This window comes from Ammospiza caudacuta, chromosome 21 (assembly GCF_027887145.1).
Source record: "Ammospiza caudacuta isolate bAmmCau1 chromosome 21, bAmmCau1.pri, whole genome shotgun sequence".
Lineage (NCBI taxonomy): Eukaryota > Metazoa > Chordata > Aves > Passeriformes > Passerellidae > Ammospiza > Ammospiza caudacuta.
The window spans coordinates 3,861,080-3,886,396 of NC_080613.1; the positions used below are offsets into that span (position 1 = coordinate 3,861,080).

General features: G+C 52.9%; 1 protein-coding gene across 4 annotated transcripts in view; it reads left to right on the top strand.

Annotated features, from left to right (window-relative positions):
• Positions 1–25,317, top strand: part of RALGDS (ral guanine nucleotide dissociation stimulator) — a 55,216-nt gene that overhangs the window by 21,218 nt on the left and 8,681 nt on the right. For 3 of the 4 annotated variants that reach the window (XM_058818094.1, XM_058818095.1, XM_058818093.1), the window contains exon 1: positions 10,643–10,954. The exons of the other annotated variant lie outside the window; for it this stretch is intronic. In XM_058818094.1, coding sequence (XP_058674077.1) covers positions 10,775–10,954 — 180 coding nt within the window. In that variant the 5' untranslated portion in view covers positions 10,643–10,774. Of the gene's footprint in view, positions 1–10,642; positions 10,955–25,317 lie in introns of those variants that run through there. 4 annotated transcript variants of the gene reach the window in all.

The window sequence follows — 25,317 nt, forward strand, 5'->3', positions numbered from 1 at the left end:
GTGAATTAGAAACTGCAGCTGAGGGAGGAAGGAGGAGCAACGTGGTTTGTGGTGTCAGAGCCTGGGCTGGCCGAGCAGAGCAGCTTAGGAGGCACTTCTGGGGGCTCTGGGGAGGGGATGGAGGAGCTGGTCCAGCCCTGTGGGGTCTGGCAGTGTCATGGTCGTGGACTGGGGAGCCCCTGACCAGGGGGATCCCGCCTGGGCAGCCCTGGATCTGTCTGGAGTCAGGAAATGCAGAATAATCCCTCCCCACCCAGCTGTGTGCAGGGCAAGAGGGAATCAAAAGCAGCTGAAAATCCCGGATTTCCCTTTCTGTTTGGCAGAGACGGATGGGGGAAGCACAGGAGAGGAGACAGACGAGTCAAGTGGGCTCAGCTCCACCTTGTCCCCACGCCTCTGCACCCACACCCCTGGGGGAAACTGGCCCTCCCAACCCTCCCCAGCTATTTAGTTATCTATAATTGAAGATCTGGCTGCTGCTGACAGTCCCACTGGCCTCAGTGGCACCAGACCCTGTCTGAGAGCTGTGACACAATTCCACTGCCAGGGCCCCTCGAGTGCCAGCTGTGCCCTGGGAAGGAGCTTTGCCAAAGGTGACTCTCAGCCAGGGCTGGGGCAAGGAGGGGCAAAGGGAAGCTCCCCAAGGGTTTGGCTGTTGTGAGAGATGACTCAGTGCACTCCCTGGCTGGGTGGCACCCTCTGTGCCACCGTGTTACGTGCCCACATGTCATGGAAACCCTGACACTGCTCCGTGCCCGCGTGGCACGGGTGGCATTGGGAAATGAGCCTTGATATGGGTCTGATCCTCGTTGCAGGGGTTAAAGTCACCCTGCAGTGGTGCTGGCAGCTCAGGAAGGGATGGATCAGGCCTTCCTGAAAGAGGGGAGAAGCTTTTCAGGGCCCAACTGCTGTGAAAGGCTGGGTGATCCCCTTGTCCCACTGTCTGCTCCCTGACCCTCTGCAGGAGCTTGCATTGTTTCCTCTCTGTTTTCCCTGCAGTTAGGGGAGCCAGAAAGAGCTCAAAATCTAATTTCCTACCAGAATCAGGCTGATGCTGTCACAGTGTTCCTCTGGCTGTGCCCTCTCTCCCCAGATGACTTCTGAACCCGCCGACCCGCGCCGCGCAGATCTGGCTCAGGGCTCGCAGATAATTGAGTCTATGCTCAGACATGATGAAATGAGATGGTTGAGAGGAGGAAAAGAATCTTGTAAATGCCCCAAAACATCTGTAGCGTGAGTTCATGTATTATTAGACACCAGCAAACCCACGTGGGAGATGCTTCTTACAAACACTTAACCGCAAAAACATTTTCATTCTTGGTTCATGCGTTTTTAGGCACCGAAAACAGTCTCGAGACACAAAACCATAGGAAGCAACACAAGTAGTTTCAGTGCTCATGGGATAACCTTTTATTTTAATAAAACCTGAAATTCTTTTGGCACTCAACGTGATTCCCAGAGCCAAGGCTTGAAGGAAAAACAACATAAATCATGGCCTCGACAGTAAGAAGTTGGGAGGGTCAGCAGCACCGTGGCCAGACTCAGCCATGGTGTGACTTGGTGGCACTTGATGAGTTTGTTGATATTTCTGAGGGACAAACCTGGCACACAGTATTGTTTGGGAGAGCGCTGCTCCTCCATGCCAAAACCCCCACCACAAAAAAGAGTTCTGACCATGGAGGGAGGCCCTGGAATAACTTCCCCTTCTGAAACAATGCGGAGCGGAAACGTTTCAGAGTGGTAATTACCAAAGGGAAAATATTTTTTTTTTAAACATCCTTTGTCTGAGCGCCTAACAATACCTGGGAATACTGAAGGACTTTTCCAATCCTTAATTGACTTTTCAGCCATGTCAGTGTTTGTTTCTGTATCTCTGCAGTAGCCAGCTCGGGGCTGGGCAGTGAAACTTTCCCTTTCCAGCTCTTGCCAGCCCCTTTTCCTGATTCTCACGTGGCCAACAGCAGTAAGTGTGTGCTCAGGCTGTCACAGCACAATGTTTTCACGTCCACTCACTGCATCCCTGCCCAGCCCATGGTGAATTTGGCCCAGATGCCTTGGCAGGGGCTGTGCAGTGTCAGCACTGGGGTTGCTGGTCCAGCTGCTGGACGTCTCTGCTGCTGCTCCTGCAGCTCCTCTCCCTCATCCCCGAGGCTGCTCCAGCCCTCTGGCTCCTCTCCTGGCTGCTGGCTTTCACTCACATCAGCTCTTCACTCTGCTGGAGCTGGGCTCCAGGGTTTCACTCCTCACTTCAGATCAGGCTTTCCTGCAGCCTCCCGGCGTGTCTGGGGTTTGATTTATGCTTTCCCTGACGTTTGTGCGGTCAGAGGAGATGCAGGACCATTGTTGGAACATCCTTTCCATATCCCCTCTTAAGGGGCTCTGTTCCTGTTTAACTGGCTTTCTTATTTTCAGTAATCTCAGTTATTTATTGGTGTTATTAACGTTGTGTGTGTGTAATTTGCTGTTGCTTCGTTTATCCCATGATCTGGCATTTAAATCTGTTCCACCTTATTCCTATACCGGGATAACTTTGTGCAAATCTATTTTATCAGCTCAGCACCTTGCAGCCTGTTTGGCTCCACTTTCAAGCTTTGGATATAAACCAATCTTGTGCAAGGTATCAACCCCGTGTGCTTCTTCCCTGTGCCTTTGCTGTGGCATCACTTTTCTCTTGGGCCTCTCAGCAGCTCTGTGGCATCACCCCCTGCCCTGTGTGTGTCCAGGCACGTCCTCCCAGCACGGGGCAATGAGTGCAGGCTCAGGGAGCTGAGTCTGGGCGTGCTGGGGTGGTGACACAGCCACCAGCCTGCACCCCTGTCCCCAGGGCGAGCGGCACTGTGGGCTCGCAGCACGTCCCCAGGGGTGCCCTGCGTGTGCTGTCACCTGGGCAGGGGGCACGGGGAGCATCTCCTGGCCGTCCCTAGCCCAGGAGAGCCAGTGGGAATAAAGCTGGGATAAAGCTGGGAAAAAGCTGGGATAAAACTGAAATAAAGCTGGGATAAAGCTGGAAAAAAGCTGGGATAAAGATGGAAAAAAACTGGAATAAAACTGGAATAAAACTGGAATAAAACTGGAATAAACCTGGAATAAAACTGAAATAAAACTGGAAAATAGCTAGAATAAAACTGGAAAATAGCTAGAATAAAGCTGGGATAAAACTGGAATAAAGCTGGGATAAAACTGGAATAAAGCTGGGATAAAACTGGAATAAAACTGGAAAATAGTTAGAATAAAACTGGAATAAGGCTGGAATAAAGCTGGAATAAAACTGGAATAAAACTGGAATAAAACTGGAAAGCAGTTAGAATAAAACTGGAATAAGGCTGGAATAAAGCTGGAAAATAGCTGGAATAAAACTGGAATAAAGCTGGAATAAAACTGGAAAATAGCTAGAATAAAACTGGAATAAAGCTGGAATAAAACTGGAAAATAGCTAGAATAGAACTGGAATAAGGCTGGAATAAAGCTGGAAAATAGCTAGAATAAAACTGGAATAAGGCTGGGATAAAGCTGTGGTAAAGCTGGAATAAGGCTGGAATAAGGCTGGGATAAAGCTGCAGTAAATCTGTAATAAAGATGGGATAAAACTGGAACAAAACTGGAATAAAGTTAGAATAAAGCTGGAATAAAACTGGAATAAAATTGGAATAAAGCTGCCCTCCTGCTCTCCTGGCTGCAGGCACAGCCAGTCCCAATTCCCCATCTGCAGGCACAGGTGGGGTGGGTGTACCTGTCCCTGCAGCAGCACAGCCACCAGGGCTGGCACAGGAGCTGAGGAGGAGGAGGAGGGGGAGGAAGAGCTGCTCTGCCCAGCAAAGTTTCCCTGATATCCGCTGGGATTTCTCCGTGGGTCGGTTTCCAGAGCCTCCTGTTTCTGGGACTCTCCACTTACGCGACTCAGCTGAACTCAGTGGTTCTGGCTGGGTGTTGTGGGTGGAAAGCTGTGCTGCCTGCCCTTGGATGTGTTTTCGAAAGGTGAGCAGAGCCAGAGCTTTGCTCTGCTCTGTATCCACCCAGGTGCTGGATGTGTGTTTTCACTATAAAATGAAATCTCACCATTTCATCTAATTTTTCTGGCCGATGAGAAGGAGCAGCCTGATTTCAGAGCTGAGTTTCCCTTATCCTGATGGGTTACACCTATTCCCACCTTTCCCTGGAATTTTTCTGTGGCTCCATAACCTTTCCCCTCTTTTCCTTTCCCTGGCTGCTCTGCAGAGAACAGCAAGGATGGAAATTACAATAAGGGAGCACCTGTGAGCCTTGAACCCGCCACACTCTGATTGCTAAGCAACAGGGAGAAATGTTTTTCCTGTTTTCCTTTTGGTTGCAGGCACCTTAGGTGGTATTCGTTAAAAGAGCTGACTGAAACATTCTGGCAGAGAGGTGATGGGGAGATAAAAGCTGCTTTTAAAGACAAACAGCTCGAGAAATAATAATGGTCCTGAGCAGAGGGGCTTAAAGCCTGCTGGACTCTGCACTCCAGGGAGAGCCAGGGAGGAGGGAAAATGCTGCCACCAGGAGCTGCAGCTTCCCCCAGGGGTGGGGATGTCCCTAACAAAATCCAGTGTGGGGATATTCCTAACAAAACTCAGTGTGGGGATGTCCCTAACAAAATTCAGTGTGGGGATGTCCCTAACAAAATTCGGTGTGGGGATATTCCTAACAAAACTCAGTGTGGGGATATTCCTAACAAAATTCGGTGTGGGGATGTCCCTAACAAAATTCAGTGTGAGGATATTCCTAACAAAACTCAGTGTGGGGATGTCCCTAACAAAACTCAGTGTGGGGATGTCCCTAACAAAACTCAGTGTGGGGATGTCCCTAACAAAATCCAGTGTGAGGATATTCCTAACAAAATTCAGTGTGGGGATATTCCTAACAAAACTCAGTGTGAGGATGTCCCTAACAAAATTCAGTGTGAGGATATTCCTAACAAAATTCAGTGTGGGGATGTCCCTAACAAAATTCAGTGTGGGGATGTCCCTAACAAAACTTGTGTCTTGTGATCCTGAGCACTCTGAGATCTCTTGGTGCTTTTCACACCTTGGGCCCTGCTGCCTTCAGCTTTTTTGGGCACATTTTGATATTAATAGTTGTATCCTGCCTCTTATTTTTCTTTGAGTGTTTTCTTTGCTGTGAAGGAATCCAGGTGCCTGCTTGAAGTGTGCTGTGGTTGCTTCTTTCTGAGAAAGTGGCTTGATCTCCCCCCACCTCACATGCTGGCCTTGTTCTGATGAGATTTTAGAGGTCAGAAAGTTTGGAAAACAGATGTTTGTGTTGTTGCTTGCTGCCCTAATGGAAGCTCCTCAAATACTTGATAAATTGCTTGGAGAAGAGAAGGTTTGGGGCAATCTTAGCATCCCAGAGCATGAAGTGGCTTCAAGAGAGCTGGAGAAGGACTTTGCACAAGGGTCTGGAGTGACAACACAAGGAGCTTTAAAATGAAGAGTGGATTTAAATTAGATATTAGGAAGAAATGTGCCCTGTGAGGGTGGGGAGGTTTTCCAGGGAAGCTGTGGCTGCCTCTGATCCCTGGAAATGTTCCAGGCCAGGCTTGGAGCACCCTGGGCTAGAGGAAGGTGTCCCTGCCCATGGCAGGGGTTGAACGAGACAATCTTTAAGGTCCCTTCCAACCCAAACCTGTTGGAATCAAAAAAACCCAACCCCCCAAAAAATCTGTGATTTTTCTACAACCAAGGGAGTGGTGGAAGGAGTAGGATGGGGGAGAAATATTCCTGCAAGGCTTGTGGGATAATTGCTGAGCTTCAGGAGCCTCGGCAGGAGCTGCCTGTGCACAGGGGCTGCAGGAAATGAACCTCAGAATGGCTGCATGGAGACTTTCAGATCCTGATTGCCCAGGGATTTGCTGTGCTTCCTCTGCTAGGAGCTGACGGTAATTAGGGGCTTGCCTGGCTGTGTTAATGCTTGGTGAGGAGGAGAGCTGTGATCCCAAATTAACGCGGCTGGCTGAGGGGTGCTGCAGCTGGGAAAGGCACAAGGGGCAGGAGAGCCTGAGCCAGCCTTCCTCCCTGCCAGCACAGCGTTCACAGCGCCTGATCTGTCAAAAACAGCTCCAAAAAACGCCCAGAACCTGGAGGCAGAGTGATCCAACTGCCCTGCATCTGAAAAACTCAGCAGAGGATCTCCTAAAATCCATGCCTGCTGTAAGCTGTGGCACGTGGTGGGTGGCTTTCATCTAAAATCTGGTTAAATCAGGGCATTGATCGTGCTGGGAGTGAGAATTGGGTGTGGGAGGGTCTGAGGTCTGTTGGTTCCCAAATTTGGGGGGACCCAATTTCACATTTCTGTACAGATTGTATGGACAGATCAGTGACATCGTTTTCCCTTCTTGCTCAAACTTTCCCCCTCATCCTGAAGTGGAAGAGATAGGTTATTTTTATTTTATTTTATTTTATTTTATTTTATTTTATTTTATTTTATTTTATTTTATTTTATTATTTTATTTTATTACTATCTCTTATAAAATACCCTTCCAGCCGAGCCTGGGCAGTGAAAACAAAAATCTTTTCCAATTAAAATCGGAATGCCCAAAACGTTTTGATCTAGCGCATAATGCCTAACCTCCAGTTAGTAATTCCTGTAACTAGGTAGCACTTTTCCTCTAAAATGCCTTAAAAACAGTCAGAAAAAGGGCTTTCCCAGCTGCACAATAGGAGGAAGTGCTGAGGGCTCCGTGTCAGAGCCTGACACAGACTCGCCTTGTGAGCTGGTGCCAGAGCTGGGACAGAGGCCGGATAATGCTGCAACTCCCACATAAAGCAGCCCAGTTCCCCTCAGAGGCTGCTGCTTTGGGTCCTGGGTCCCTCTCTGGTCCAACAGTGAGAGCTGGAGGTGTGTGATGCTCCAGAGGGGCTCACTTTGAGGTGCTGAGGGTGATTGCTGCCTTCTCTGCTCGGGGCTGGGATCTTTGCAGCTCTTGGCATCGGTGCTGCTGTGGTTTCACAGGGGCTCAAAGGGAATGTGGGGTTGTTGGGGGGCTGGCAGTGCCCTGGGGGTGCTGGCACTGCCCTGGGTCTCTCTCTGGTCCAACAGTGAGAGCTGGAGGTGTGTGATGCTGCAGAGTTTGAGGTGGTGAGGGTGATTCCTGCCTTCTCTGCTCGGGGCTGGGATCTTTGCAGCTCTTGGCATCGGTGCTGCTGTGGTTTCACAGGGGCTCAAAGGGAATGTGGGGTTGTTGGGGGGCTGGCAGTGCCCTGGGGGTGCTGGCAGTGCCCCGAGGATGCTGTCAGGAGCCCTGGGTGGTTTGCAGGCAGCTGATGCCAGGCAAGAGCAATTCCTGTAGGAGTGTTTGTGAGCTACGTTTTGGGGTGGGCACCTTCACTTGATGGCAAAAAACCCCCACAGGAACACTGAGCACAGCATCTGGGTCACTGTGGGTTTTGCCCTGTAGGAAATGTGCTGGGAAGCCCCACTCAGCAGCAGAGCAGGGAGAGGAAAGCAAAGGAGGGCTGGAGGATGGAGCTGAGGGAATGCTCGGACACCACGGGCTGGGGAGAGACAACTCGGGGTCCAGGCTGAGCCCAGTTGTTAACTCAGTCTGAATCTGCAGGTCCTGACTATGACAGATTGACCCAAATTGATTCCCAAACCAGAAAACTGGCCTAAAGTTCCCAAAAGTTTCTCTGTGTTACCCTCTCCATGTTGCTGACCCTGCAGGAAAGGCTGGAGGCTGCAGCAGAGGAGCAGAGCTGCTCCAGTGTTGACCATGTGGGTTTGTGTTCATCCAGACAAGAGCTGATTTCAGAGTGGTGGAAAGGCAAAAATTGGTGGATTTGTCACAACACCCAACTCCTGGGCCTGCCAGAATGGATGGGACATTTACAGATGGCATGGAAAAGCTCAGTGTGCTGTGAAAAGTTTCTGGCTGAGTTTGCCAAGTGCAAATTGACAGTATATTTTTTTTAATGAGTCACTCAAGCACTGATCCTTTTCTTAAATCCCTGAAGTCACGTGCATGTCAATTAATCCCATTTTGCAACAATCTCTCAACCTTCAAGGGTGCCAGAGGGAAACCTGAGGGTGTGATGCTGCCTGTTCCCTTTCACCTGTGTGATCAGAGGCAAATAAGAAGCCTTGAAAAGTCATTTGTTTTGAATCTCATGATTTTCAAGATCCTTGCCTCTGAGTGTTTGGGGTCAGCTAGGCAGAGCAAACATCCTGAACTTGGGCTCCTGACCCTGCTTTGAGTGTTTTGCTTTTCAGACCCAGAAGGTTCCCAGGAGAGGAGAGAGGAAACTGACTGGCTATTTTTAAACCCCTGCAGTTGCTTTCCTGCCTTATATTATTTATTATCCATTATCAGAAGTGTTTTTCCCCTGAAACCATCTTTAGTGGTCAACCGAGGGACGCTGAAAATTGCCCATCAGACAGAGCTGCATCTTTCTGCAGAGGTCAGACGGAGCTGGAGGCTCTGGGAGGGTTTTGCCAGCTGAAAATGAGTGCTGCTGTTGTTTGTTGTGTGCCCTCGAGCCCTGCCAAGCCGTTCCAGGGGTGGGCTGTGATTTCTCTGCCCTAAGACTCCAACATGAAGCAAAGCAGAGTCTCCCTCTGAAATATTTCACAGCTTGGAGAGGCAACGCTGATTTCTGCTGGAAAGCAGGTCCATGGCTTTGATTCCAGCAGGTCCCTGCCTCTGATTCCAACATGTCCCTGCCTCTGATTTCAGGATATCTCTGCCTCTGATTCCAGCAGGTCCCTGCCTCTGATTCTGGCATGTCCTGAGCAAAGGGATGCCCAGCTCTGGGTTTCACAGCACATCTTGCAGTGCCACCGTGGTTCCTGCACGAGGTGTCAGTGGGGCTGGGGACACCTCTGCAGGGAGCAGCATCGCATCCTCCTGTGGTGGAGTGAGCTGCCCTGACCCACCTGGCACTGCAGGGTGCCCTGGGCAGGGATCAGGGCTGGATTTCTGTGCCTGGGCAGGTTAAATTGTGTGTATTGCCCCTAGAGATGTGGGGCTGGCAGGGCAGTGCAAGGCCCTGCTGCTGGGCTGGGTCCCCTTTCCCAGCGTGTCCAGGAAGTCCCCCCTGACCTCTTTGGCTCCAGATAAAGCAGGACAATAGGCCACGTTGTCCTGGCTCATCCTTCTGCCTGGTAAACTTTCCAGTTGGAAGCCTATCACGGCCTGGCAGTTTTGTTAATCCCTTCCTGCCCGGGCAGGAGCTGCTGGTGCCCTGGGCAGAGCTGGACATGTGAGCCTTGGCTCCATCCTCGCTGGAAATAAAGCTGCAGGGCTGCAAGGCCCTGGGAGGCCGATGTTATTTCAGCTGCAGAGGGAGCTGAGGCATGAAAATCCGGGTTTTGGTGGTGTCAGCAGCACTGCCCCGACCCTGGGATGCAGTTTGTGAGTGTGTGAGGAGGGAAGGGGAAGAGCAGGGGAGGGCTGGAGCACGCAGTGCTCAGCACAGGGGGCTGATGAATGACAAACAGTTTTGCTCATTTCTCTCTGCCTCTGAAAACAAAATTATGTTGCAGGGGTTCTCTAAAGCGGGATCTGCAGCCCTGCTGTCCCCCAGGCTCGTTTTGCTTTCCCGGAGTCCCTGCTGGGCTCAGAGCACTGCCCTGGCCCCTGATGCCCCCTTTGCGTGTGCTGGGGGGCTGGCACTGACTCACCGGGGGTCACAGGGGACACTGCCCGCTGTCCCCGCAGCGCTGTCACCGTGTCACCAAGCTGAGCTCATGGGCTGAGATAACGCTGGGATGAAAACACGTGCTGATATGATATTCACGGGCTGGCAGTTCACACTTTTCCTTTGGCTGGGTGTGTGAACCCCAGGTGTTTCACGAGCACCCGGTGACACAAAGCTCCTCGCCCAGAGCCGTTGTCACCTGTGTGACTTTGCTCCCTCCCATCAACGGTAAAAAACAAACCCGGTGGTTTTTTTTGTTTTTAACCCCACCCAGCTGAGGCTGGAGCTCCGGCCGCCCCATCCCACAGATAGATCATGACACGAACAGTGCAGTGGGGAAGGAGGTAAGGGAGTAGAAAGTCTATTTTTAGGCCGATGGGGATTTTGAAGTTTGTAATGAATTTTCACTCTCAGAAGGAGGTGAGGCTTTCTGTTCCGGAGTGGATGTAGATTGCTGCTGGGATTAGGCTGATCAAGGTTTTGGCTGTGTTTGTGATTGTGTTGGGGGTGTTCTGGAGGCTGTTAGGTAGAAGTGGAAATAGGATGGGGGTGGAGAGGGTTTCTAGGGTTAAGAGTATGAATGTGTTTAGGGCTAGTGAGAGGTCCATTTGGACTTGCACCAGGGATGAGTGGCTCCTAAAACCATTGGATTACTATTGAAAGTAAGGAGACTGAGGTTTTATACTCAGATACAAGAGTTAGCAGTTGTCGCTGCTTTTACCTCTCCTCCATCACCATCATCCTCATCTTCCTCCTCCCCTTCGCTCGGCCTCGGGGCTTTTCACACCCGCCGCGTCCCATCCCCGTCCCCCCTCCCCGAGGGGGCCGAGCCGAGCCGGGCCAGCCCCTGAGGGCGGGCGGAGGCTGCGGGAGGGACGGGAGGGAGGGAGGAAACCCAGCCGAGCTTTACAGCCCGGCCGGCTCCGTGCCTGCCCCGCCGTGACATCAGCCCCGCTCCGTGCGGCGCCTGCCCCGCTCCGTGCGGCGCCTGCCCCGCTCCGCTCCTCTCTCCGCCGAGCATCGCCCCCACATCCCCGCTGCGGCTCCCCGGGCAGCCGGGGGGGCTGGCGGGGCCGGCGGCGGGGTTGGGGGCAGCCGGGGATGCGGGCGCGGCGGCCCCGCCGATGGTGAGCCGCCGCCGGGCCCCGCCGCAGCATGGCCCCGCCGGCACCGAGAGGATGTTCGAGGGCTGCCGGCGGGCCCGGAGCCTCTGGGGCGGCGTCAGGCTGGAGGTGGCCGGAGAGAGCAGCCCCGTGGTGCTGCACAGCTTCACGCAGCTCGACCCCGACCTGCCGCCGCTGGAGGTGAGCCCGGGTTTGGGGGGTTTGGGGGGGGCTCTGCCTCGCTAGGGCTGGCTCGGAGTTTGTGGGCATCCGCAGGGTGATTCGCAGAGTGCTGTTACACAGGATCGCTGAGCGGTTTGGGTTCGGAGGGACCGTAAAAATTATCTCTCCCCACCCTTGCTATGGGCAGGGATGCCTTGCGCTAGCCCAGGTTGCTCCAAGCGGCGTCCAGCCTGGCCTGGAGCGCTTCCAGGGGCAGCCACAGCTTCTCTGGGCACCCTGTGCCTCACCACCCTCACAGAGAATAATTTCATCCTAATATCTAAACCTGCCCTCCTTCAGCTGAAATCCTACCACTCCATGCCCTTGCAAAAGTCTCACCAGCCTTCTTGTAGGGCCCTCTGAGTGCTTTAGGTGTTTCATTTTATTGAACAAATGGGTGCCCCTACTTGGCTTTTTTTGCTGTGAGTCTCTGTGGGACTCTAGGGAGAAACCAGATGCTCTCCCTCCAAGCACCCAGGGAAAGAGGCAGATTGCTAAAACTTCAGGCTTTTAATATTTTATTTGAGACTTTGGCTGCGGGAGGCAGGAGCCTGCTCAGATCTGAGCTGTTTCTAAAGCCTTCAGGCTTGTCCAAACCACAAAAGCGTCCTCTGGGGAGGTTAGGGGCATCGGGATGACTTTCCTGGAGGATGCAAAAATATTTGTGCTTGTTTGGATTCGACCCCCCGGGTGGCTCAAAGTCAGTCTGGTCCCAGCGAGGCCCGAGCGCTTTGTTGATGGCAGCTGCATGTGGAGGCACCCGAGATAATCTGAGTCACAGCTGGGCCTTTTATCTCGATAATGGATGATCGTCATCGGTGTGATGGGAGCGTCGCTGGTGGGGAGCAAACGGTGTGTGTCAGGAGGAAGGTTTTGCTGTTCAGACCTCGCAGCCCTGGCGGTGCAAGGGTTAACAGCAGCGAGGGTCAGCCCGTCTGGCTTTGCTGGGATTTAGAGCCAGCTGCAGATGTGCTGCTCTGGATGCTTCCCGCTGGAAAAGGGGCGGTGGAAGGGGGGGAAATCACCGCTAAAACCTCTCCGGCTGCTGTGCAGATATCCGGGGAGGGCAGCGCCTCCTTGTCCCCAACAACCAACCCCGCAACCTGCTGGATGGAAAGTCCTGCTCAGGAAGGGCTGATGAGCTCAGGCTGTTCCGCTTCACCTCTGGCCTGGTGGCAGCCGAGCTCCTCAGCTCCGGGAGGGTTCATGGCAGCTCCATCCAGCTTGTTTTCGCCGCTCTCCCCTCCCCGCTGCTCTCTCCTGGGGGTGGGCGTGCTGACATGCTTTGGAGTGCATCATCTGGTTCGTGTTATGCCTGGCAGGAAGTCCGGCCTCGGGAGGCGCAGGGGCCGCGATTTTGGCAGGGAGAGCAGGAGCAGGGAGGGGGGAAAAAGAGGGGGTGATGCAGCGTGCTGCCCCTCTAATCCCAGGGGACACGATGTGCCCGGCTGGAGGAGGCTCTGGAGCTCAGGGGGGATTTGGAGCATCTTGGGGGATGTGGGAAAAGGGATGGCCCTGAGCAAAGCCCTGCTCACCTGAGCCTGGCACGGACACAGCTGCCAGCCACGGCTCCCCCCGAGCTGTCTGTGCCCACGTCTCTGCCCTGGGCTGTGCTGGGGAATGGTCAGAGCACAGCCCCAGCATCCCTCCAGCTTCCCTCCCAGTCCTGAACAGAGAAATTCCTCCATTTTATTATTTTTTTTTCCTATTTCCAAGTGGTGGTGAGAAAAGGAGCAGCCCAGAGGGGTGCACTGTGACCTCCTGAGCAGCTTTGGGATGCACAGGGTGTTCACTGCATGACTGGGAAAGGGAAAAAATGTGTCACTGTTGTGACAACTGTGCTGGCCTGGTGGGGTTGCAATCCTCAGGCTGTGCACTGAGAGGAGAAAGCAGATTATTTGAATAAGATCCCCCGGGGACCATCAGCGTTTTGCTGAGCCCCAGTGACAGTCCCCAGGACCTTTGTCACCTCATCAGGGGGAGCCGCGCTGGTTTTGGCAGAGCTCCTGGCTGCACAGTCCGGTCCCACAGGGGATGGAGGCTCCCTGGAAAGCTGCTGGGCAGGCTGCAGGGGTTGTGGCTCTCTCTGGTCCTGGCCGAGCCCCCAGGGGAGGGCAGCAGGGCAGCCTTGGCCTGTATCCCACAGCAACGGTATCGATCAGCATCCCAGAGCATCCCTGGGTGAGGCAGCCAAGGGCTCTCAGCAGGATTCGAACCACGGGGGATGGAAAATTTAAACTGGCTGCCTCAAGTGGGCGATTGACAGGGGAGCTTTGCAGACCTTTTGTTTTGACCTTTTCAGTTCCAGTCCACTCCATATTCAGCAGTGAGTGTCAATCCTCCCAGTACAGAGGAGCCACAGAGTGAATCTGGTGGCTCTCCTGATTCTGCTGGCCTAAAACACCACTGCAGATGACACAGAGTGAAACTTTAATGCAGCTGATGTTGCTGAACCTCTGAGGAGGCTGGGCTGACTCTCATAAAAAAAAAAAAAAAAAAAAAAAGAACCCTCATAAAAAAAGTCCTTGTAATTCTGGCTGTGTTTGTTTTCTGAACAATTAGGAGATTTTCAGTTGCTAAATGAATCCTTGAAAACTTGAATTGCCCAGCCCAGATGCCTCATAGGTCAGAGCTTGTTCTTTACAGCTGGGAGGGAGAGACAAAGATACCTCTTAAAAGCCATTTTCTTTTCACTTCCTATGGTGCCTTTGGAATAAGATCCTTTTCCCCCAGCCTGTTCTCCCCCCCCAGGCACAACCTGATATGTCCCTTGCAATTTGCCAGATGAACATCATCTGTTGGTATTTCTTGGACCTTCTGGCTCCCTTCCAGAGGGGTTTGGTGAGGCCTGGAGCAGGCTGGGATGCTGCTTGTTGGTGGCTGATGCAGGGTGGGAATAACAGAGGTGGGAGGGGTTTTTTATTATTATTATTGTTTGATAGGGTTAGAGAGAAGCTGCAGAGAAGCTTCCAAATGAGTTTGTGCAATAATTGTTTTATTCAGAGGCTGCTGTGCCATGTTTCCATAAGGGTGGGGATCCCCACACTGGGGTCTCACTGAGGTTTTAGTGGATTTAGTACCAGACTGGCGGCCCTGGAAACTGAAATCTGTGTTCAGAGGCTGAATGGGCAAACAGCCCCCCAGGCCCCCCCTGTGCTTCAGCATCACTCAGCTTCAGATCACACTATTGCTGCACTGCAGCCTCTCATTTTGTGGCTCTCAGGGTGGCATCACCAGGCAGGGGCAAATAAATGCAGATTATTTATCTATTCCTGGAGTATTTCCCCACTTCCCTGGGTCTGGCTTCGGGGTGTGATGAGCCAAAGGAGCATCAGGCCAGCTGTGCCTGCAGGGATGGGTCTCATTGAGCACCCAGCACTGTTTGGGATTTGGGGTCTGGCTGTGACCACCCCACTCTCAGGGCCAGAGGTCTGCCTGGTTTTAGGGCCCCCTGAGCTGGTCTGGCCAGCAGCTCCTCCATCTCCCCTCCCAGCTCTCTGTGCCCCCGAGGGGAGAGTAATTGAGGGAGGAAAGAGCTTATTTAGGTCACTCCAGAGCACATTTAAAGGCTGGGTTTGCCCTGCTCACACTTTCTCTAACACCCTTATCTCCAGAGCTGCCTAATGCCCGGCTTTCAAACGTCCGTGCTCCTTTTATTTAAATATATCCTTGCAGCAGGGCTGTCTCAGTTCTCAAATATTTCTTCATCTCCCACGGACTCAGCAAGAGGGGGGGAAAAAATGTGGTTGCTAAGGAGCAGGATTTGGATACAAAGCTGGCTGAGCTGCTGGCAGGGGGCCCCGGGGGGCTCCAGCACAGCTCAGGGCTTGTGCATTGCTTTGGTGGGGAGGACTGGGGTTTGAAACATTCCTCTGGCCTTGGGGAGAAGGAGTTGAGTTGTGGGATTGAGTCATTTTACAGGTTTATGTGATGTTTGTGTGGGTTAGATCCCACAGCAGCATCCGTGGCTGCTCCCAAGTGTGTGTCTGTTGTTCCAGGGGTCTGTGGGGTCTTTGTTTTGCAGAGGGAAGCATCTGTGGGCTGAAAGGTGAGGCTGGCAGTGGGGTTTGGTGCCCAGGCAGAAGCATCACGCTGGAATTGTGAGGGAGCATCCCTGGGAACAGCAGCACCACTGGGGTGTTTGGACATCCCAGTTATCAGTGTCTCAGTGCCCAGGTGGGGACTCACCTGCACCTCACAGCAGCCCCAATGTAACAATGCATTTGGACTTTGCTCCTGAGTCGTTGGGGAAAGGGAGTGCTGAGCACGGAGCACTAATCCCAGTAATCCCAGTAATCCCAGTAATCCCAGCCAGGGAGTCACGGGGAGGGGGTTGGAGCAGGGGCAGAGCTGCAAGGGCTGCTCTGGGCACTGGGTTGGCACAGGGGGTTTGCAGAAGGGCATTTATTCTGATAACACCTGGGAACAGCCCTGCCAGAGGTGCCAGGAAAGTCCTTTCCCAATTCCCAGCACGGGCAGCGTGGGCTGGGCTGTGCTGAGCAAACACTGCTCTCCTCCTGAGCCCTGAAGTGACTCTGCAGCTCCCCAGACCCCGTCCCTCACCTCGTTTGGGTTTGTTTTTGTGATGTTATGCAAATCACCTCCCTGGTTTTCAGTTGCATTCAGCTGTGCTGACCCAAGTTCTTGTAGGGCAGCACTTTCACATTAGATAACGCCGAGTTCCCTCCACCTGAGGGTCAGGAGTTATGTGACAGCTGAGTGTCACTGGAGATTAAACACACACAGAGGCTCCTGGCGTGGCCCTTTAGCCTCGGCTGGCTCCGCAGCAGTTTGTTTTCATTGCACCCATGGTATTTGGATGAGCTCTGCTGTCAGGAACATGCTGGGACGAGAAAGGGCGTCTTCCCTGCACACGTGGGGTGCTGGGAGCAGCTGCGTGGGGAGCCCCGGGCTCAGCAGAGGCAGGATGGGGATGGCTCTGCCTGCCAGGGACCAGCCGAGTCCTCAGAGCAGATGGGAGGGGAAAAAAGTTGGTCTGAATTGCAAACAGAGCAGATTGGAGAGGAAACTCATCGGAGGCAGCCTCATCTGGAATGCTGAGGCATTATTTTTTTGCTTTCTGCTAACCACAGTCCAGCAGCTGAACTGAGGGCTTGTGTGGAAACCTGCTTTGCCAAGGGCTTACTACCCATCTTACCAGAACCTCTTTTCATGTGATGGAGAAAAACCACACAGCCTTTCCCTGCTCCTTGCAGTGGTTGGGTCTCCATGGAGACTCTGCAGCTGAGAGCCTGCCCCAGGCTCCTGCTCCAGCCAGAGAGTGTTTGTGAAATTGTGTGTTTGCTTTGGGTTCACCTCTAGGAGTCGGAACTGACTTCAGGAAACCAGGGTTTAGCCAAGCTGGGCAAAGCAAAGCACCTGGCCTGGGTCTGGCAGGGGCAAAGCTCAGCTGTGGGAAGGATGCTAAAGCTCCACCTTCATGTGCCTGGGGGGTTCAGGACCTCACCTTCCACTTTAGGCTGAAACCCTGGGGATTTTGGTCAGACAGCTGTCTGAAATGCTCAGCTGGTGGCAAGGTCTGGCTCTATGCACTGGAGCAGCAGCAGAGCCTGGGAGCTGGGGGATGTGAGGTGGGGCTGATGGTGTCACCCCAATAATCCCTACAGACCCTCCAGGGCAAGGCCAAGGCTCAGGCTGGTTTATCACCTTAAAACAGCCCACTTTTTCTCCAAATGCTGCTATTTTTCCTCCAAAAGCTGCTCTTTGTTTGCTTTTGGTTTAATTTTTCACGGCTATCTGTCCCCAGCTGCAGTTCTGCTGCTCGGGAGCCCCGTGCTGAGCAGTGTTGGTGGTGCCCGTTGCTGGTGACACTCACTGGCATTTCTGGATTTCCAGACAATGTGCTCTACTCCATTCTGTCCCTGTTGCAACAGTGAGAGCTGGCACAGGGACAGGACAGGCCTGGCTGGTTCTTCCCTGGCACTGCTGGGGTGACTCAGAGCGCAGCTATGGCTCACAGCGGTGTCATAACAAACACTTCTTCCCTGAGGTGCTTCTTGGGGGGGGGGTATTCCACAAACTCCTTCCCTCCCAGTCCTCATTCCCATGGGTTTTGGTGTGTTCCTCAGGATGGGGATGTTTGAGGCTTGGCTGGTCTTAATGCAGGGAACATCAAAGGGAAGCAGTCAGGGGATGAAGGTTGGCGTTCTGCCCTCTTCACATTGATGCTGCCCCAGTCATTGTGCACTTCAGCTTTTTGGGTATCCCAAAATAATTTTATTGAATGTGAGGGCAGGCTGCAGGAGTGTTCACTTGTGGCTGCTAATGACAGAGGATGAAGCAGGCAGGGTGGCAGGAGCAAATGAGTGAGGATGGGAACGTGTGTGTGTGCCTGCTCGCCGAGGTGTGTGGCCAGGAGGAAGAGGCACCTGGGGATGTTTGAGCTGCTCTGAAGTGCTCCGTGGCTAAAATCCCGCACTTACAGAGCAAGGGCTGAGGGTCTGGGGATGGAACTTGTCCTCCCAGCCTGGGCACCTGCGTTCCTTGTGCCACAGATCTGGCACACAGGGCAGGACCCGGGGCCAAACCTCACTTTGCTGTGTGTTCAGACTCTTGACAACAACACGATTTTTATCCTTTTCAAGTGGCTTTCTCCCCAAAGGTGCCAGTTAATCGTCAAATCTCATTTGCCTCAGCTGTGGAAATCACCGGGAGCTGGCGGAGCATCCCGTTCCCCCCCCCAGGTGTCGGCATGTTGCCACCCGCTCCTGTCGCACCTCCTGCCTCCCTGACACCTATTTAAGTAATACTCCCAAGGTGAGATTTTGTTGATTACAGAGCAGCAGCGCTCGCTCTCGCCTCTTCCACCTTCCCACGGGCGCCGCGGGGAGGGGAGCGAGTAGCGGGATGCTCTGCCAGGGGAAAATCTCCTCGGAGCGAAGGGAATGGCCTGGAACCCGCAGCTGGGCTGTGCTGGGACACGCTGGGGCTGCGGGTGTCGGGAGGAGGCCGGGACGAGCCCGGCTGGTCCCGGGAATCACAAACCAGCAGCAAATGGAGGAGCCGCGCGTCATCCCGGCCGGAGAACAAAGCCCCGCATTTATTCCTCTCGTCCTTTCACCGCCAGCCCCTCCGTGCTGGATTGTTCCTGCATTTTCTCTGCTTCAGCTGTTTACTGGGTCACCCTGGTGCAGACACGCACACACAGAGTGAGCCGAGGCTGTCGCGGTGCCACCGGCGGTGCCATCGAGCCGGCTGGCACAGCGTGCCCGAGCCAGGCTGGGATAAGGGCATGCAGAGGCCCCCGGGCATCCTCTCTGTATGGGATTTTGAGGAGGGGGTCCCTAAAGGTCTGGGCTTGTCAGCTTTGCCCAGTTTGGTCATGCTGGGTTTGGTGGAGGGAGTGCTGGTTGACGTAAGGCAGAGTAAACACATGGGTGGACACGTTTATTCACTGGGGTTTATTTCACTGGGGTTTATTTCGGTTCAGCTTATCTAAACTAAGGATGTGTCTGAGCTAGATTGAAATTAACCTTGTTCAAATGGAAACAGAGGGGAAAAGTGCTGTTTCTGTCAGCCAGAGCAAGGCTTTGGCTTTTGGACAGCCCCTAGTGTGTGCACCTTCAGAATTCCAGGGAGATTTTGGCTTTGCTGTCTTTTCCCCTCTGCAAGCTGCAGCAGGAGAGTTATTGTACAGACATTTATATTTACAGTTTAACCAGGCTGCTGGGGGGTGCTGTGGGGTGAAACTCTCTGGGAATGTCAGTGTGGGATCTGGCAGTTGGGATCTTTGCCCTTCCTGCACATTTCACCTTGTGTGTGCCCTTCCTGCACATTTCACCTTGTGTGTGCCCAGGTGAGCACTTCATTCATGCAGGATATGGATGTGCCAGGGCAAGGGGCAGGTTTGACAAAAGGAGCTGATTTTATTGCAGATGATGCTTCTTAAGACAAATTTTTTGGCTGTTGGGGCTGGTGCATGGGCTGAGAGCTGGAGAGTGTTCAAGGTTTTGCATCTCTGGGAATGTAAAGACTTTTGTGAAGATGGAGTCACTTGCAGGTGCTGATGCATGAAAAGGACAAGCATTGCCCTGGAGCTGCCACAAGGAACAAATCTGTGTGTCCTGGTGAACATGTGTGACGCCAGAATTGACATTTTAGTTGTGACTATTCCAATCAGTTTCAAGGAACATCATCTCTGAGTGCCAACCTCATCTCCATCCCTTCCCCAACACACCTGGCAGCTGTTGCTGCCCCAGAAATAACACATTTGGTGTACCAGGGCCCTGCTCCAGAGGTGGAATTGATGGAGTAGCATTAGGTCAGGTAGGCTGGAACTTTTCATGCCACCCCTCATGTTTAAATTCACTTTTGAACAAGGCACTGGGGAGCTGTCATGTTGCATGTGACTTCCAGGTGCTACTGTACACCCAGAAAAACATCAATCAGTTTTTGAACTTGTTTCAGTTATGTTTTTATCGCAGATTTTTCTGTTCCACCTCAGTAAAACCCAAACCCTTTTTGTTCTGAGCCGAAATGACTCGGGACGAACCGCTCGATCTTTATTTAACCTCGCAGAGCAGTACCTGCATTAATTTTTTATGCACCGTTTTTCACCAGCCGCGTCGTTCTGGTTTCACTTCCAGTAATGCCCCGGGGGTGTGGGCGAGTCCGGTGGCTCTGTGAGCAGGGCTGTGTCCCTCTGCTACCAGCCTGCCCCTGCAGAGGCCTTGGCTCAGGACAGGGATGCTCCAGGGCCATTATCAGCACGGGGCTCAGGGCTTTGGATCAAGAGCCAGATCTGCTGTGTTGGCGGGATCTTTTTTTTTCCATCAACTTAGAGAGGAAGCAAAACCTGCTGCACTCAGTTTTCTCCAAATAGGCTGCGAGGGGAGCCCATCCCAGCACGTCCCCTGGGAGGGAACACACGGGGTGGTGTTTCCACATGGGGAGCAAATGGGCGGTGGCTTCCTGGGTGTAGGAAACTCAAGGTTTGCAGTTCATCAGTCATCCCTGTTGTGGCTGGAGTTTGTTTTTCCTGGGGAGTCCCCCTGTCAGCCTGAGCCCCCAGCACCTGCATTTCCCCACCTCAGGGATCTGATTGAAGGCTGGGGATGGAGTGGCCATGCAGAGCCTTTGATTTCCAAACCACAAAAAGAGTGGGAAAAGTCTCTCCATGTGGGAAGGCTCTTCGTTTTCCCTAAAAGCAAACCAGGAGCAAACGGGGGAGGAATCCTGCTTATCTGCTTTGTCTCGTTCCTAGACCGAGGCTGAGCTCCTAATCCTTGCTCCAGCCACTGACTCACTGCGTGTGAGTCACAAGATGCCTCTGCAACACAGCTGCCAGCTTCCCTTCCCTTCTCCCTGGGCTGCCAGGGTGGACAAGGCTGCCTTTGGTTCCCTCTGGGTCACAGACACAGGGGCAGAGCTGCTGTTGGCCTCAGGACCCACAGAGCCCAAAGGAGGAGGTGTAAGATCCCTACAAGAGGCAGATACGGGGTGATGTGACCCCTCTTTCTCTTTTTCTCTGCCCCATCGTGGTGCTGGGAGATGCTCTGGCTCCAGGGCAGTTCCCCTAGGGCACAGCTTTCTGTGCTGAAACATCTGGAGCAGAGTGTCAGGAAAACCCAGCATCTGCTGGAGAGAGAACAGGCCCTCAGCTGTTGCCACTGGCCTGGTGTCCTGGCAAAACCACTCCTTTTTCATGGTGGGTTTGAGTTCAGCTTCTGGCCCTCTTTCTGTTCTTTTCCTGTTTCCCCTTTTGTTACTGTGTTTTTATGGGCTGCTGGAATCGGTCCTGGTTTGAGGCAGCTCGGAGCAGGCAGGAAGGAAGGCAGAGAGTGCTGGAAACCCAAAGGAATTGTCTTTCTGCTGAACATTGCTGCATGGGGAGCAGGGGCTGGGTACACCCAGCTGTGGCAGGGCACTGAGCTCCATCAGCAGGGGGAAAGGAGACAGTGGGAGATGAACTTGCCCACCCCAGTGGCACCATGGCCATGGCTGGGAATGAACAGTTCAACACCCATGGCTGGGATGATGTTTTGGAGCAAAAGTGCTGCTGCCCTCAGTGGGGCTGCTGCTCCAAAGGACATGCTGTGAGTCAGCAGCGTGGGCACCTTTCCTTCCCCTAAAGCAGGGGATGTTTGTCAGCTTCCTCAGCACTCAGGGTAGTCCTTGGAGCCTTTCTGAGCACAGCCAGGGGAAGGAAACTGTGAGTGCCAGGAGTGGATGATCCCTCGAGGCAGAGCTGTGGGGGAAGAGCCACCTCAGGGCTTTTTGCCTGGAAGTCCCCATGAGGGGAAGAGTGTTGTGCTGTGTGTGCTTATTTTGGACGTGTAGGACAGAGGGTGCTTCTGCTTTTGTGGTCTTTATCTTCAGTTCACAGAACTGAGCTTGTTTTCCTTTCACTACCCGGGGCTGACTTTTTTCCTATTTCCTTTTACATAATGTCATACACTCAGCTTTGCATAAGAGGTCCCAGAGTCGCTGCTGTTGCTTGCAGGGGTTCAGGGTTTGCTCCTGGGGGTGAAATGAAAGCAAGCTGGGGGTTGGTGTTGGACGTGGGCCATGCTGGAGCTGGTTTCCTCTGTTTCTGGAAAGGCCCATTTCCCGTTGCTAGTGGGAAGGGATTATTCTGAGAAAGGGCTGGGGATTGTAAAGAACAAACCCCCACTTGCTGCTTCTGGCTTTACCACCTTTCATTGGGTTCATTTGAGCTTGTGCAAGAGCTTCAATGGGAAACCCCTGGTGACGTCTCTGGAGCTCAGCTCTGCCTTTTCTTGTCTCTGTTAATTCCCAACAGGCACGCATTCCTGGCTTCCCAGGGGCTGGGTTAGTGTCTGCTCCTCTCTTGTGGCTGGTAGCAGCAGCCCCTTTGAATTCAGCAGAGATACTCTCGGTGCTGCTCTGTACCTGTCTGTAGAACAGGAATTTTGTGTAACTCAACAGAAAAGAGAGCAGAGTAACACAAATATCTTGATTGTTAAACCAGCTGTGGCCCAGAGAGCATCAGCAAAAGCACTTTAGGCAGCTGTGCCTCCTCCATGTGTGCTGAAATTAATACCTTTTTCCACTAACAGTTCATTATTTTTGTGCCTTTGGAGGCCAGTGCACTAACCTGGGGCACGTGGGAGCAGAGCTCTTAAGACCTGGTAATTGTTGGGTAATTGTCTGTGTGTAAGTGTGGGGATGCAGCCGCGCTCACACTTAATCCTGCACTTTGCTCCTGTCTAACTAAAACCAGCTTTGTGACTGAGCTCAAACACTTTCCAAAATGTAGAGCCCGAGCCAATGTTTTGCTTTGCTGTTTGGTTTTTGCATTTTCCCCTCCTTTCATCTGTCGGGAAGAGCCCAAGGCAGAGTCCCTGCTGCTGCTGCTGCTCTCTGCCTGCTCTCAGGGTCCCTCACACCCTTCCTCCAGGCTCACAAACCTTGGCTGCATCTCTTAGAGCTCCTTATTAATCCTCTGTGTGAAGACGTGGGGTTTGACACCACGCCGAGTACAAGAACATTGAGCGGAGAGCAGAAGAGTTTATTGCACGGAGCAGGAATTCCTCCCTGGTGTAGTCACAAAGGCTTTGAACCATCAGTGGGAGCTCCAGGGCTGGCTGCAGTTGGAAGAGGCAGTCCCCAGGCCCAGGGCAGCCATCTGGTGCAGGCTCCCGTTTCATATTTCAGGGGATGAACTCCTGCAGAGTTCACTCACTGCTGCTTCTGCGAGAGCCTCTGCTCTGCGCAACTGGGGAGAGTTAAACATGTGGCTTTTCCTTGTGCCCCTTGTGCTCCAGCCTTTCTGGTGTGTGGAGAGAACCAGGATTTCACCAAACCTTCATTTTCTCTGTGTACTCCATTTCTTGGTGCCCATCTTGAAATGTGCTGGATCTCACTTTCTGGGCTGCCAGGTCCCACCTGTATGAATTTGGTGGAAGGTGCAGATGCCATAGCCATCAAATCTTGTTGCAGATGTTTAAAGCACTGCCTGGGCCTGTTGGATTTATCCCTTGTGCCAACAGAAGGGGCTGTTCACCTGTGTCTCACCCTCAGGCTGAGGTGGAGGAGGATTTGTGTGCTGGCTGAGCCCGACTCATGTTCCCTTCTTCTGAACTGAGGGGCAGGAAATTCCAGCAGATGTGCAGGGCAGGCACTGGGGAGCAGGGACTGTGGCAATATTCAGTGATTGCTGCCTCCAAGGCCCTGTCTGCTCTGCATCTTTTGAAATAGTGTAATTTCCAATCATCTAAGCAAAGGAAAGCACTCATCTGACTCTTTAGAGACCATTTTGAAGGCATTCAGCTTTGGTTGCTGGTGTGAATGGAGGATTCTGCACAGTGGCACAGGTCAAGGTTTTGAGTCTGTCCCTGCCCTGCTCCCAGCTCACCTGCAAGGGGAGAAACGTGTGCTTGGTGCAGGTGTTGGGATGAGGCTGCTCTGGCTCCATCCTGCCGCTGCTTTTTTGCTTTGGGTTGGTTTTTAACCAGCGTGCGCGGAATGCACAATCAGCATCTCGCAGGAGCAGCCGCAGGGAAGAGGAAGCTCACACGGAATATAAATAGCCAAATTTTAGAATGTCCCAGTGTAGCAGCTCTCCTGGCTCTTGGCAGGAGCCTGCAGACCGCTGGGAAGCCGTGTGTGGTTTGCAAAGGGGGAACTTGGGGGGATATGCACAAGTCAGCAAGGCAAAAAATGAATGAATCTGACAGTCTTGAATATGGGAAGGAAATGAAATTTGCTTTTCTGCATGTGGAGTGGGGTGTATCCCCTGCACGTGACATGAAATGCAGAGTGAAAACCCTGCGCAGTTGTGGCAATAATTTCCACTGTAGTTGCACAGCGGTTGCCAATGATTCATGGGTTGATCCTGAGATGGTTTTTTCCTCCCATATGCTTTAATTTATGAATTTAATTGCATGTTAGCAAGTATCTGATTTTTCTCGATATTTTCGTCTGGGGTTTACAACTGCCCAGCCAAATCTCTTTTCTGAGTTAGGCTGTACAGGGCTCTGGTCCTGCTGGACCCAGAGCTTAAGTGGGAGGTACACAGGGGCAGGGCTGACATGCAGGTTGGGTGATAAAGGCTGGGAAAGAGCCCAGGAAAAATTGGGAAGCATTTCCGTGGCTTTTTTTGTTTGTTTTGTTGATTTTTGTTTGTTTTGTTTTTGTTGGGAACAGCATCTAAAGGTGGAAGAAAGACAGCTTGGCCAACTTGGTCAGGTGTGGTCAGTGCAGATGTTTGATCCAGCGTGGACACAAAGCTTTAGCTGTGCCAAGGTTGTGCCAGTCCCCAGGGCAGTGTACTTGAGCACAAATTTGTGCCATAATTTATCCCAGAGAACAAGAGAGGGACAGACACAGGTGCCAGGAAGGATGTTTGGTGTCTGCTGCCTCATGTGGGTGCTCTCTGGGTTGCTCTGGAAGCCAGTGGACCCTGGGAAAGGCCCCTGGTGTCCACAGCAGAACCTCACAGCTCCTTGAACTTCAGCAAACCAACCCTCTCCATAGTCTGGCACGAAGTGAGAAAAGCAGGTTCAGCAGAAAGTGAAAAAGTCAGAACCCTGCCCAGGGGGATTCTCTGCCCTCATTCATTACAGCCGTGAGTGAGAGGCTTTTTCAAGCTTCCCCTCAGTCTCTGGGCTGGCTGTGCTTCCCTGCCTCAACTCCTTGTGAGGAACAGCCCTGGCTTGAGCAGGGTGTGAGAGCAGAGCAGTGGGCACTGCTGTGGTGGGGCTGATAAAGGAGGAGTGTTTGGGTGTGCGTGGCATCCATCAGCTCAGGATCCTGTGGTCGTGTTCTACTCCTGTTTCCTGAGGTGTGCAGCCTCTTCTGAGCCTGGTGTGGCTGTCCCTGTGTTCACAGGGCAATTTGGGGAGGATTTATTGCAGGGAGCAGCATCACTTCTGGGGCTCCATCCTAAATCTTTTCATGGCAGTTTTTCCTCAGCGTGTTGTTGTGAATGCTCAGGGCTGGCTCTGGCAGGAGAGGTTTGTCCCCACGGCCCTGTGTCCCAGTGATGCTCACCTCCCCCTCTAACCAGCTTACAGCTTTCAGGCATTTTCTCCTTCTGCTGAGCTCTGGGTTTTGGTGTGTGTTCATCCATGTCCTGCCATTTGGTGAGGGGGATGAGGGCGGGGGAGATCCCTGCAGTGTTTAAAAGGATCTGGATAAATCTCCTTAAGGGAGGCACTGACTCAGCAGAGCGTGGTTAGGGAGGAGGAGGAGGAGGAGGGAAACAAATTGTCCTTGTGGGGCCGGAGCTGCTGCTGAGCCCGTGCTGGTGTGTGGTGCTGGGGAAGGTGTGTGCCTGGGGACCTGCCCTGAGAAGCATCACCCCTTTCCTCAACAATTTGTTGGTGCTCTCCATTCTCCAGAGCAGAAATGGGAGCTCA